Source organism: Salvelinus fontinalis, chromosome 2 (assembly GCF_029448725.1).
Source record: "Salvelinus fontinalis isolate EN_2023a chromosome 2, ASM2944872v1, whole genome shotgun sequence".
NCBI classification, from domain to species: domain Eukaryota; kingdom Metazoa; phylum Chordata; class Actinopteri; order Salmoniformes; family Salmonidae; genus Salvelinus; species Salvelinus fontinalis.
Window position 1 is genome coordinate 28,259,278 of NC_074666.1, and position 12,886 is coordinate 28,272,163.

General features: G+C 39.4%; 1 protein-coding gene across 2 annotated transcripts in view; it reads right to left on the reverse strand.

Annotated features, from left to right (window-relative positions):
* Positions 1 to 3,780: 3,780 nt before the first annotated feature.
* The window catches only part of LOC129815662 (ectodysplasin-A-like), a 75,822-nt gene continuing 66,716 nt past the window's right edge, over positions 3,781 to 12,886 (reverse strand). The window contains exons 4-8 of one of the 2 annotated variants that reach the window (XM_055869671.1): positions 9,302 to 9,487; positions 9,175 to 9,197; positions 9,040 to 9,091; positions 8,649 to 8,770; positions 3,781 to 8,091 (exon numbers count right to left, since the gene is read on the reverse strand). In XM_055869671.1, the coding sequence (XP_055725646.1) occupies positions 7,831 to 8,091; positions 8,649 to 8,770; positions 9,040 to 9,091; positions 9,175 to 9,197; positions 9,302 to 9,487 (644 nt within the window). In that variant the 3' untranslated portion in view covers positions 3,781 to 7,830. Of the gene's footprint in view, positions 8,092 to 8,648; positions 8,780 to 9,039; positions 9,092 to 9,174; positions 9,198 to 9,301; positions 9,488 to 12,886 lie in introns of both variants that reach the window. The other variant, XM_055869665.1, reaches the window with a different exon arrangement.

The window sequence follows — 12,886 nt, forward strand, 5'->3', positions numbered from 1 at the left end:
CCAGGTGATTTATTTTGCGAATGAACCATGGAATGAACACAGGCACACGTATCCATCTCGAATTATTGAGATGAAACTGTAACATGGGCCTATTAGAAGTTCCTATGCATCCTATGCGTTTCAAAAGATTTCCATTAATGTGCCATTAATTATGATTGATTAAAAGCCAGGTATCCAAAGTGTTAGACATGTAGGCTAAAGCGGGATGCATTGATGAATTGATAGTCAACACTTAAATTAACTAGCCCTAAAGTCATTTGAAGAGTTCCTTTGAAAAATAATCTGCAACATTGTAATCTAATCTAAATCAATGTGTGACAATCTGACACTGATAACATTTCCAATCTTTGCCAGTAAAATAACTTCCACAATTGTACAATATTTAAACTCTGCTCTCTGTGTTCAAATGATATGTGGAGGCCTATTTTGTGCAGTCCAATACGTATGAGAACGTTTGATAATTTGACATCTCTAAATAGCTGGAATAGCGCGAATCCCTGACTGATGTCGATATTACGTGCGCGTATAAGTGGCATTACAACGTTTTACATTGGACTTTAAACAAACGTTCAAGATTGAATTATTCACAAATGAAGGATAGGTCGGCTCGTAAGGTGTGTGTGATTCTCGCTTAGGTTGCGAGAGGACGGTGGTTCAAATCCCGGGCGAGCGCAGTTTTTGGATGTTCCATGTATCCACCAAAGTGTTCATCAAGAAATTAAACTAGTAGATTAGAGAGGTAGGCATAATGGTATCGAAAACAGTTATGTTTGATCTACAGTAGTAGAGTGGGCAAGCGAAACGATTTACTCTTAGCTAAACCTTTGTTTGGGGAAATTAATGACTGAACCGACCGATTGACAAACTAAATAATAAACTCACTTTAGCTCAACTAATCCAATTAACAAGGCCCATGATCAAGGTAGGCTACTGAATTCTAACCACCAAAACAGAACATCTTACACTTAAAGGTTTGATGCTATCAGTTTTTCAAGTATGTGTGTTTGTGTGTGACATACACATTACTCCCCTGATAGAATCACACTATAGCCTCTGGACTTATAGTAAAGTCTACCCAACAAATCCTTATCAACAAAGAAAACAGGGAACCAGAAACAGGGATTTCAGTGGCATGGTCAAATAAGGCAGTATAAATGGTTAATTATCTGCATGTGGTATGAGCAAAGGATTAGTGGTTGAAAGAGGGTTTCTTAGTGAGAGGATTATTTAAACTTGTGTTTATCTAACCCCTATTATATTCCCTCCATGAGAGATGCTGGATTTCCTCTTAGAAGTAGTCTTATGGTAAGACTTTGCCAGAACACCTTATTAGTGTCTTGATTACTGTCAATGGGAACACGGTAGGGGATAATGTTAAAAGTGTTTTTGAAAGGGGACTTGCCACTGCTAATTTCACTATTATTGCTTTTCCATTTTAATTAATCTATTCAACACATGTGGTCCCACAAATAATCAGCAAAGGATGGCGATTCAGTATTGCGCATGTATTGTAATATGTTCATGTTTAGCCTTGATATACACCATTTCTTCCCCTGAGTAGCCTTTCTTAGAACCTTCTGGCAGATCCACAATTCCTGTTACAGCTAAAACAAGATAAATGCTCTGTACTTCCGTGGTGAGATGACTGATTTTCTTACACCAGCAAGGCCACCTGAACAGCAGCAGATTTCTGCCACTGTGTCCTGGGGGTTTTCTGGCAGCAGGTAGCCTAGTGATTAAGAGTATTGGCCCAGTAACCAGAAGGTTGTTGGATCAAATCCTCTGAGCAGACCAGGTGAAAAATCTGTCAATGTGCCCTATAAGTCCCTCTGGATAATAGTGTCTAAATGACTAATGTGAATGTCATCACGCTTTTATTGTAGCATCAGTTTATTCTCTGTTTTTGTCGTATCAGTTCAATGCTTTTCTTTATGCTTTTTGAAGTTGCCTAGAGGTTACAATTATTCTAATCTTTAGCTGATTGCTTCTTCCCTTGTTGCATCTCATATTACACTTGGTTGGTTAACTTCAAGTCCTGTGTCTCATTATGAAAACAAAATATTCACTGTCAAAACTTATATTATTGCTTGACAAAAATGAAATGCATTTTCTCTCCAGTGGGGCCTGTGAGCTACTTTTAGTTTCATCTTGTCTTGCTCTCACCTAGCCTATGTAAATCTGAAATGAAGTGGAGTGTATTTGACACAGCCACTCCCCATCCCCCAGAACATTCTCTCTGCTGTGAAAACCATTCTACTCCAAAGCAAATCCTTCCTTTTGTTGGATATCCAGCTTTAGATTGGGTGTTAGGCTTGAGAAGTGAGAAATCATTCATGTTTCTGAAAGGTGCATTTTTGGGTGTGAGCTGGCATGCAAAGTTTGGCCCTTCCTGTTTCTCCTTTTCTTCCTCTGATTATGCTTATTCACGGGTTCTACAGTTAAACATTTCACTAAAGGAATGGAAGTATACACACACAAAATGACAAATAGTGTGTATTGGGTGTTGGAGAGGCAGACGTTTGAAGTCTTTTCTGAAAGGGTATTGCGTCTTGTGAGTGATGAAAAAGGATTGCATAGGTCTTATAGGCTATGCATCGTTACAACTGATAACAGCAAACATGCACTGATTTTAATTTCATTACATTTCTTTCAAAATTACCTGAATTGACCCAAAAAATGTAAATTCTTCTTATATATTGGTTCTCCCTATATCATATCACAGCTCCAAAGTTAATAGTGAGTATTAATCATTATTGCATTTTTACCAAATATTCTCTCATAGTCTAGAGATGGTACTCAAATAAATGCTCCTACGCCACAAATATATTGATTAAACTTCAGTTATGAGTCCTCTCTGTTGCTAAAATGTTCTGAATATGATTTCTTACCAAAAGGGGGCACTGTACATCAACACAATGTGTATCCATAGCTGTCACTAGACCTTTTATTTCCAAACATTAGGCCGACATTGAAATGCTGTACTTCTACGCATTGTTCTTCCTTTACTGCTTAATTCAACCATGTGAACAGCTCCTTCACTGTCCTTGATCTGCAGACAAGTAAATGGAGGCCCCAGCCCAGTCTAGCTCTGTGGAAAGACAAGATAGGTTTGATTTTCTTGTACTGGTGGAGCAGGATGATGCCATGGAATCCACATCTACTGTCTCAATCAGATACTGATTGGATCATCTTGACAGGTGACAAAAACCACATGTTAATGCAAGGTGTAACCAGGCCTTTACATACAGCTTGTTGCTAGCTGGGCCCTTTTTAGGGTTTAGCATTTTAGCTAACCTTATCCCATTTCCTATCCCTAACCTAATTATCCTAACCTGCCATGTTAAATATCCTAACTTCAGGTCGTAGCTGTATTCTACCTAGTCAGAACCCCTTTTTAGGTGTACGTGTTCCCAGAGGACTTGTAATGATGGACATTGATATTGTACTTTATGTAATGGTAGGCCAATAATATTGTCTTATTTTCATAACTACATGTATGAAGGTGAATACCTGTATGGTGGGTAAAGCTGGTTGATTGAGGTTACGCTTACACAGTCACTCTTAGTATGTCCATGGCCCCCATGGGTGGAAAGCAAACAGCATTTTAGCCTGCATCAAACCTGCAAACAGAAGCTTGCAGCAAGCTACATACAGTATATTTGCTCTATTTTCAAAAGAGGCAATATATACCTCAGTATGTCAATACTGGAGAAGACTATGGTTTTAATGGAACTTTTGGCTGCCATATGCATTGTTAAAAAATATATCATATAACAAGTGTGAATTTAATACAATTTAATATTATAAATCAATTCAATTTACAAAAACAGAATTATATTTTCTATACATATTTACAATCACAACAGAGTATACAAATGTACATTATATTCAACAAAGCAGGGAAACAAATATATCCTATTTACCTACAAACAATCCAAATAATGCATATTCCAACACAAACCACAATGTACACTTCAACTAAACAAAGTTTTATTTAAGGGACATATAGCTACCAGAGTTTGGGCCAATTCTATCTTGACTCAACTTGACAAAGGCATTGAATTTAATCGCAAAGCATGAATTGGAGAATTAACCATTCTAAGCACTGAATTGAACCAAAGTACTAATAATACGTAATACTACAACACCATGGCTCACTGTCCTTTTTGGGCATGTTTGTAAACTGCAAGTTGTAATGTTTTATACCAACTCTTACTGCGGAAATTAGGCTACTGGATAATGTAGAATTACCATAATAACTTGAAAAGTAATATGTTTGAACTTCCTTTGGTAAATGGTTTAATATATGAAGAGTTTCGGTTCCAAAACGCTATATCCACCAATTTTTCACATTTGTACTTTTTCATCAGAAGTGATTGCTTATGGGTACCTTCATGTGTGTGTAAAATATACCTGTTCTCAGGTTTTTTATGAATAGATTTTAGATTAAAAAGTTTTTTTTTTGCAAAATGCTATATATACATTGTTAAGCCAAAATGGAATGTTCATATCTTGTACATTTGACTGTGATATGTGGTTGTCTCACCTAGCTATCTTAAGATGAATGCACTAACTGTGAATTGCTCAGGATAATAGCATCCGCTAATGACTAACATGTCAAATATAAATATTTTACATACAGATCTCATATAAAGCTTGCCAGCACGTAGTCCTAAAAATTGGAAATGAGTTACATCTGGTTCAGTCAGCCATTCCTATGGGGAAAATTAATGGGGAAAGAATAATGTTTTGGGATGAACACTGAAAATAAGGTCTGAGGTTAACACAGGCTTAGGAGATCTTATACATTTTGTTCTATGAGATAATGTCAGTCACATGACCTTTATGAATTATGAAGCCTTTATGTGCTTTTTAAATGACAAAAAGGCAAAAAAATTCACAAAAAGTGACATTAGCTGATGAAGATGATCCCATAGAACAAAACGTATAAGATATCCTAAGCCTGTGTTTACTACAGACCTTATTATCAGTGTTTATCCAAAAACCCTGGTGGAGTTAGTGCCTACAAAAAGACGCCTTTACTATTGCTCTCTACTCCTGTATTGGTTCATTTAAAAAAAAAAAAAAACATTTAAATATGGATGTCACAAATATATAATGTGTACAGTTCTTTATTATAAATGTAGTTATTTGTCACATTTGACTGTGTAAAACCTAGCAGTACTACTTACAGTACCAGTCAAAAGTTTGCACACACCTACTCATTCAAAGGTTTTTCTTTATTTGACCATTTTCTACATCGTAGAATAATAGTGAAGACATCAAAACTATGAAATAACACATATGGAATCACGAAGTAAACCAAAAAGTGTTAAACAAATCTAAATCAATTTTATATTTTAAATTCTTCAAAGTAGCCACCTTTTGCCTTGATGACAGCTTTAAACAATCTTGTGATTCTCTCAACCAACTTCATGAGGTAGTCACCTGGAATGCATTACAAGTTAGGTGCCTTGTTAAAAGTTAATTTGTGGAATTTCTTTCCTTCTTAATGCGTTTGAGCCAATCAGTTGTGTTGTGACAAGGTAGGGGTGGTATACAGAAGATAGCCCTATTTGGTAAAAGACCAAGTTCATATTATGGCAAGAACAGCTCAAATAAGCAAAGAGAAATGACTGTCCATCATTACTTTAAGACATGAAGGTCAGTCAATCCGGAAATTTTCAATAACTTTTAAAGTTTCTTCAAGTGCAGTCGCAAAAACCATCAAGCGCTATGATGAAACTGTCTCTCATGGTCAAATTGCTGCAAAGAAACCACTACTAAGGGACACCAACATGAAGAAGAATAGACTTGCTTGGGCCGAGAAACACGAGCAATGGACATTAGACCAGTGGAAATCTGTCCTTTGGTCTGATGAGTCCACATTTGAGATTTCTGGTTCCAACCGTTGTCTTTGTGAGACGCAGAGTAGTTGAACGGATGATCTCCGCATGTGTGGAAGGGTGGCTACTTTGAAGAATCTAAAATAAAAAATATATTTTGATTTGTTTAACACTTTTTTGTTTATTACGTGATTCCATGTGCTATTTCATAGTTTTGATGTCTTCACTATTATTCTACAATGTAGAAAATAGTAAAAATAAAGAAAAACCCTTGAATGAGTAGGTGTGTCCAAACTTTTGATTGGTACTGTACTTCTCTGAGAGTGAGGCGGATATATAGCGTTTTGCAACAAAACATGATTATTTGTCTCTCTGAAATTAAACCATCAAGTGATAGATTTTAAACAAATATATGTCTCTCATCGAACAACCCCATGCCAAGATTAGATGGTGAAAACACAACAATCTCTTTCATAAGTTATCTAAACAATAAAAACTAATTTACCAACATTTCTGAAAATGTATATATAGTGTTTGGAATGAAACTCTTCATCTATTGTTCCTTCCGTAACTGTTTTGAAACTTTTTCAAAACAACTGGACCAGATTCTGCTTTTGTCACCAATTTTCCAGAAGGTTGACTGCATGGTGATCGACCAAACCGTGTAATAATAACAGTACATGCACAGTGCAGAGCAGTTTCATAAACATCCAGAAACTGCACGTTGACAGATACTCTGTGCCCTTAAATTATTCCTTAAAGACTAATGTGTTCACTCACATATAAACATGAACATGAGAAGGAGTTATATGCCGAAAAATATTTTGACTGTGTGTGATATTTACAAAAGCGTCAAGCTGCCTATGTATATGGAAAGACAGAATTCTTCTGAGAAAAACTGAAACACAAATGGCCTTCCAGAAACAGGACATGACTGGTTCAGCTCAAAGGGAATGACAAGTGAATTAGTTATTTCAAACAAACCAAAGCAGAACTAAATAAAGAAAGGAAATATAACCCCATCCAGAAAAGTATTGTGATCATGACCGGTCAACATAGTAAAATTATGAATAGCATTTCAGGTCATGCTATTAGTAATTTGGAAAAATAAAACATTTAATCTACAGTATTATTCCAAGTGATTCCATATTTGACAAACAACTTAATTTCAAATAAAAAAGAAACATTCATACTGACCTTTTTATTATGAGAGAGAGAGAGAGAGAGAGAGAGAGAGAGAGAGAGAGAGAGAGAGAGAGAGAGAGAGAGAGAGAGAGAGAGAGAGATGCTTTAACCAGTGCACATTCTAACAGAGAAATGTTTTTGTTTCAGCTATAAATGTTAATTTCATCAGACAACTTCCACACATTGTATTTCTATACTGTTTTCAAAAACTTTTACAGTATGTACCTATGTTGTCTAACTAACAGACAGTTCTTTCAGTGGAGACATGACTGACTCCTGTCAACCTTGGTTTCTCAAGCATGTCATGACCAGGGAAACCAAGTTATTATCTATAAATGCACAATTCTAAAAGTAAAGTCTAATGTATTTTTTCTTCTAACAACTCCTCCCTTTCTTAATGCTAAGACACGTTGGGTGCATATTTGTCCATCATCACCTCCGAAGGTCTTAGTCCTCATCGCTCTGTGGAAGCAATCTTCCATTAAAAGATAACAGGCAGCGGTTAATATCATTACACCAGGTCATCCCACTATTATAAGGGAGGGTGGGGCTTATCAGCTCAGTAGTAGCCTGAAGGGGCGGGCCTGGCCCAGGCTGAGGGCAGATACTTTAGTACTGTACATGATGTCATCTCTGGAGTAGGTGGTTATCCTCATCTCCTATTGGTTGATATGTGATAGGTGGTGGTGATGGTTGTAGAGGAAAAGTAGAATGGGAGGAGCCTCCCCCGGACCATAAGTGGATATGCTGGTAGAGGGGTGGGTTGTGGCTTGACAAACAGGTTGGTAGGCCTGCCTCTTCAGGAGTGGCTGGCCAGGGGGGCATCCCCGAGGCGGATGCTCCCCAAGAAGGTGGTGTGGTTGGTCATACTGATGGAGGTGTCCTCGTACACCATCTTGATGGAGATCTTCTGCCGGGCACGCAACAGACACACCCCAGCCGTATAGCAGGTGTTGAACTTGCGCTGTCCCGTCTCAATGCTCCGCGTACAGCGCAGGAACGGCGTCTTGTCCACCATCACCTCATAGCTAGCAATGTCAGTGAAGTTCAGGTAGTAAACCTGGTAGGCAAATTTATGTGTGCACAAACATGCCAAACATATTATTTTAAATTCTGAGGAAATAACACAAATATGAGAATACAGATAATGAGACTACCGTACTTATTTAACTGAATTTATTTCCAATCATGAGATATAGCAGGCAAACTGGGCAAAAATTACCACAGCATATGAGTCACTTTGTACAATGTGGTTCAGTTTGAAGGGCATACAATACATTCACTTCACTCATCCAGACATTTCCCTATGCAGCCAAAAGCACAGTCAAAATCAACCATATGTGTTCTGAGAAATGTAGCCTACAGTAATCCAGATAATTGCTATTTAATATAAGTAATTTCATGGGGAAATCTAATTTGGATTTCTGTCAATAATAAAGTTTAGACTCAATGCTAAGGATTCATTATAGATTATGCCTAGTATAGTCAGCCTTACCACAGCCAATTTAGATTTTTTGACCTTACTAACCTTTGAGATCATAATTCACTGGGACTGCAGAGAGAAAGGATGAGTGACATGCAGGCGATAGGAAGAGTTAGGCCTAAGACCGTACTCACTTCTACCTGACTATAGATGAAGTAGGTGCCATCTACCAACACCTCCAGCTCCCCAGATCTCGAGTGCATCTTGAACACCTTGTGATGCATGGATATCATTTTCCAGTTTCTCAGTACGCCTTCTGAAAGATCTCAGCGTGAGAAAAGGGCAGTCACTCAACATCCGTCATTGCCATACAATTATAGACAGGCAAAAAATAAACTGCAGTAAATACAATGTGTATGTGTATGTCTCCTGCAGTGACTTCATGTCTTAACTTATTCCGATCTATTCTAAGAGAAACTAATAACAAATAATAGACTTCTTGAAAAATATTTCTGACTGTAAATTTGCGTTTATTTGAGTAATTCAGGGATGTGAGGACGAGAGGATCTAAAATTTAACTCTTACCTTCCTTGACCTGTATTGTTGTTTCCTGGCCTTGGAGATGTACCACAGCAGGCTGTAACACAACAATAAATAATTCATTTGTGGAAAAATGGACATACATAAAATAAATCATAAAAAATTGAAAGAGTAACACACCTGGCTATCTCTGACTCTGCCCCCTGTAGATTAGAAAACAATTATTGTGTCAGTTTTTTTTAATGAAAGGTTGAACAACACAAATAAATCAGGATTTGGGCCAAATGGAATGAAAGTGTGGAGGTACCTGAGGGTCCTTGAAGACCAGGGGGTCCCTGTGGCCCTGGGGGTCCAGCAGGGCCTGGAGGTCCGGGTGGTCCTGAGGGGCCCATGGCGTTGTTTCCAGGGATGCCTGGAATGCCAGGAATACCAGGTGGCCCCTGTGGCCCTGGAGGGCCTAGGGGGCCAGGTGCACCCGGAGGGCCCTTCTTACCTAAAAAGTAAAATCTGAATTCGTGGGTACTATGACATGAAAGAAAATACAAATAACCTCATCAGCACTGCACCATCACCTGTAGCAATGGAAGCGTTCACTTAAAGGAAAGATCCACCCAAAACCACTCATTCCTTTAATTTACAGTGTTAAATAACACTAATAAACTCAGCAAAAAAAGAAACACCCTCTCACTGTCAACAGCGTTTATTTTCATCAAACTTAACATGTGTAAATATTTGTATGAACATAACAAGATTCAATAACTGAGACATAAACTGAACAAGTTCCACAGACGTGACTAACAGAAATGGAATAATGTGTCCCTGAACAAAGAGGTGTCAAAATCAAAAGTAACAGTCAGTATCTGGTGTGTTTGGACCATGATAGTTTGTTGGTGATGTAGACACCAAGGAAATTGAAGCTCTCAACCTGCTCCACTACAGCCCCGCCGATGAGAATGAGGGCGGGCTCGGTCCTCCTTTTTCTGTAGTCCACAATCATCTCCTTTGTCTTGATCACATTGAAGGAGAGATTGTTATCCTGGCACCACACTGCCAGGTCTCTGACCTCCTCCATATATGCTGTCTCATTGTTGTTGGTGATCAGTCCACTACCACTGTTGTGTCATCGGCAAACTTAATTATGATGTTGGAGTCGTGCTTGACCATGCAGTGATGGGTGAACAAGAAGTACAGGAGGGGTCTGAGCACGCCCTTAGTCCCAGGGTCCTTAGCTTAGTGATGAGCTTTGGTGTTGAACGCTGAGCTGTAAACAATGAACAGCATTCTCCCGTAGGTTCCTTTTGTCCAGGTGGGAAAGGGCAGTGTGGAGTGCAATAGAGATTGCATCATCTGTGGATCTGTTGGGGTGGTATGAAAATTGGAGTGGGTCTAGTGTTTCTGGGATAATGGTGTTGATGTGAGCCATGGCCAGCCTTTCAAAGCACTTCATGGCTACAGATGTGAGTGCTACGGGTCGGTAGTCATTTAGGCAGTTTAGCTCTGTGTTCTTGGGCACAGGGACTATTGTGGTCTGCTTGAAAGATATTGGTATTACAGACTCGGTCAGGGATAGGTTGAACATGTCAGTGAAGACACTTGTCAGTTGGTCAGCGCATGCTGGGAGTACAGGTCCTGGTAATCCTTCTGGCCCTGCAGCCTTGTGAATGTTGGCCTGTTTAAACGTCTTACTCACATCAGCTACGGAGAGCGTGATCATTCAATCGTCTGGAACAGCTGATGCTTGCATGCATGCTTCAGTGTTGCTTGCCTCGAAGCGAGAATAGAAGTAATTTAGCTCGTCTCGTAGGCCCGTGTCACTGGGCAGCTCGCGGCTGTGCTTCCCTTTGTAGTCCGTAATAGTTTGCAAGCCCTGCCACATCCGATGAGTGTTGGAGCCGGTGTAGTACGATTCAATCTTGGTCCTGTACTGACGCTTTGCCTGTTTGATGGTTTGTCGGAGGGCATAGCAGGATTTCTTATAAGCATCCCGCTCATTGAAAGCGGCAGCTCTACCCTTTAACTCATAGCGGATGTTGCCTATAATCCATGGCTGGTTGGGGTATGTACTGTGGGGATCACTGTGGGGATGACGTCCTCGATGCACTTATTGATGAAGCCAGTGACTCAATGCCATCGGAAGAATCCCGGAACATATTCCAGTCTGTGCTAGCAAAACAGTCCTGTAGCTTAGCATCTGCGTCATCTGACCACTTCCTTATTGAGCGAGTCACTGGTACTTCCTGCTTTAGTCTTTGCTTGTAAGCAGGAATCAGGAGGATAGATTTATGTTCAGATTTGCGAAATGGAGGGCGAGGGACAGCTTTGTACATGTCTCTGTGTGTGGTGTAAAGGTGGTGTAAAGTTTTTTCCCCCTCTGGTTGCACATTTGACATGCTGGTAGAAATGAGGTAAAACGGATTTAAGTTTGCCTGCATTAAAGTCCCCGCCCACTAGGAGCGCCGCCTCTGGATGAGCATTTTCGTGTTTGCTTATGGCCTTATACAGCTCGTTGAGTGCCGTCTTAGTGCCAGCATCGGTTTGTGATGGTAAATAGACAGCTACGAAAAATATAGATGAAAACTCTGTTGGTAAATAGTGTGGTCTACAGCTTATTATGAGATACTCTACGTCAGGCGAGCAAAACCTCAAGACTTCCTTAATATTAGATTTAGTGCACCAGCTGTTATTTACAAATAGACACAGACCGCCACCCCTTGTCTTACCGGAGGCAGCTGTTCTATCTTGCCGATGGACCAAAAACCCAGCCAGCTGTATGTTATCCATGTCGTCGTTCAGCCACGACTCAGTGAAACATAAGATATTACAGTTTTTAATGTCCCGTTGGTAGGATAGTCTTGATCAGAGCACATCCATTTTGTTGTCCAATGATTGCACATTGGCTAATAGGACTGATGGTAGAGGGGGATTACTCACTCAACGTTCAGATCCTTACAAGGCACCCCAACCCACGTCCCCGATATCTCCGTCTCTTCTTCATGCGAATGACAGGGATTTGGGCCTTGTCGGGTGTCTGAAGTAAATCTTTCGCGTCAGACTCATTAAAGAAAAAAGTCTTTGTCCAGTACGAGGTGAGTAAATTGCTGTCCTGATATCCAGAAGCTCTTTTTGGTCGTAAGAGACGGTGTCGGAAACATTATGTACAAAATAAGTTACAAATAACTCTTCAGAGATGTGAGTTAACCTTTTCTAAATAGGGGGGTGCTGTTTTCACTTTTTAAAAATTCGTTCCCAAATTAAACTGCCTCGTACTCAATTCTTGCTCGTACAATATGCATATTATTATTACTATTGGATAGAAAACACTCTCTAGTTTCTAAAACCGTTTGAATTATATCTGTGAGTAAAACAGAACTCCTTTTGCAGCAAACTTCCTGTCAGGAACTGAAAAATCTGAAATCTGGGGCTCTGTTCCAGGGTCAGTTTATAAATCTGCATGTAATCTATGGGTCGACATGCACTTCATACGCCTTCCCCTAGATGTCAGCAAGCTGTGAGAATTGGAATGGAGTTGCTAGGTAGATCTGAGGCAGTATAAAGGCTCTTGGAACGGGTGGTGCACTCTTTTCAACGTTCGTCATGGCGCAAAGCAGACCTCAGGATGGCATTCTGAAAAGCTCTCGTTATAGGCCTTAGATATATCCGTCTCTGATTTTATTCGATATAGGTGTTAAAAACATCATAATATAGTTATTTTAAACCGAGTTATATCAGTTTATATCAGTATATTGCGATTTTAGTAATTTTCTTAGTGCTGCGTTATGAATAGTTGGACACGTCTGGGCCACATAGCTAATGTTTGCTGCTAATTCCTAAGTTGAAGACGACAATCTACAACCGAGCAACGATGATTCTGGACAGAGGACAACTTGCACAA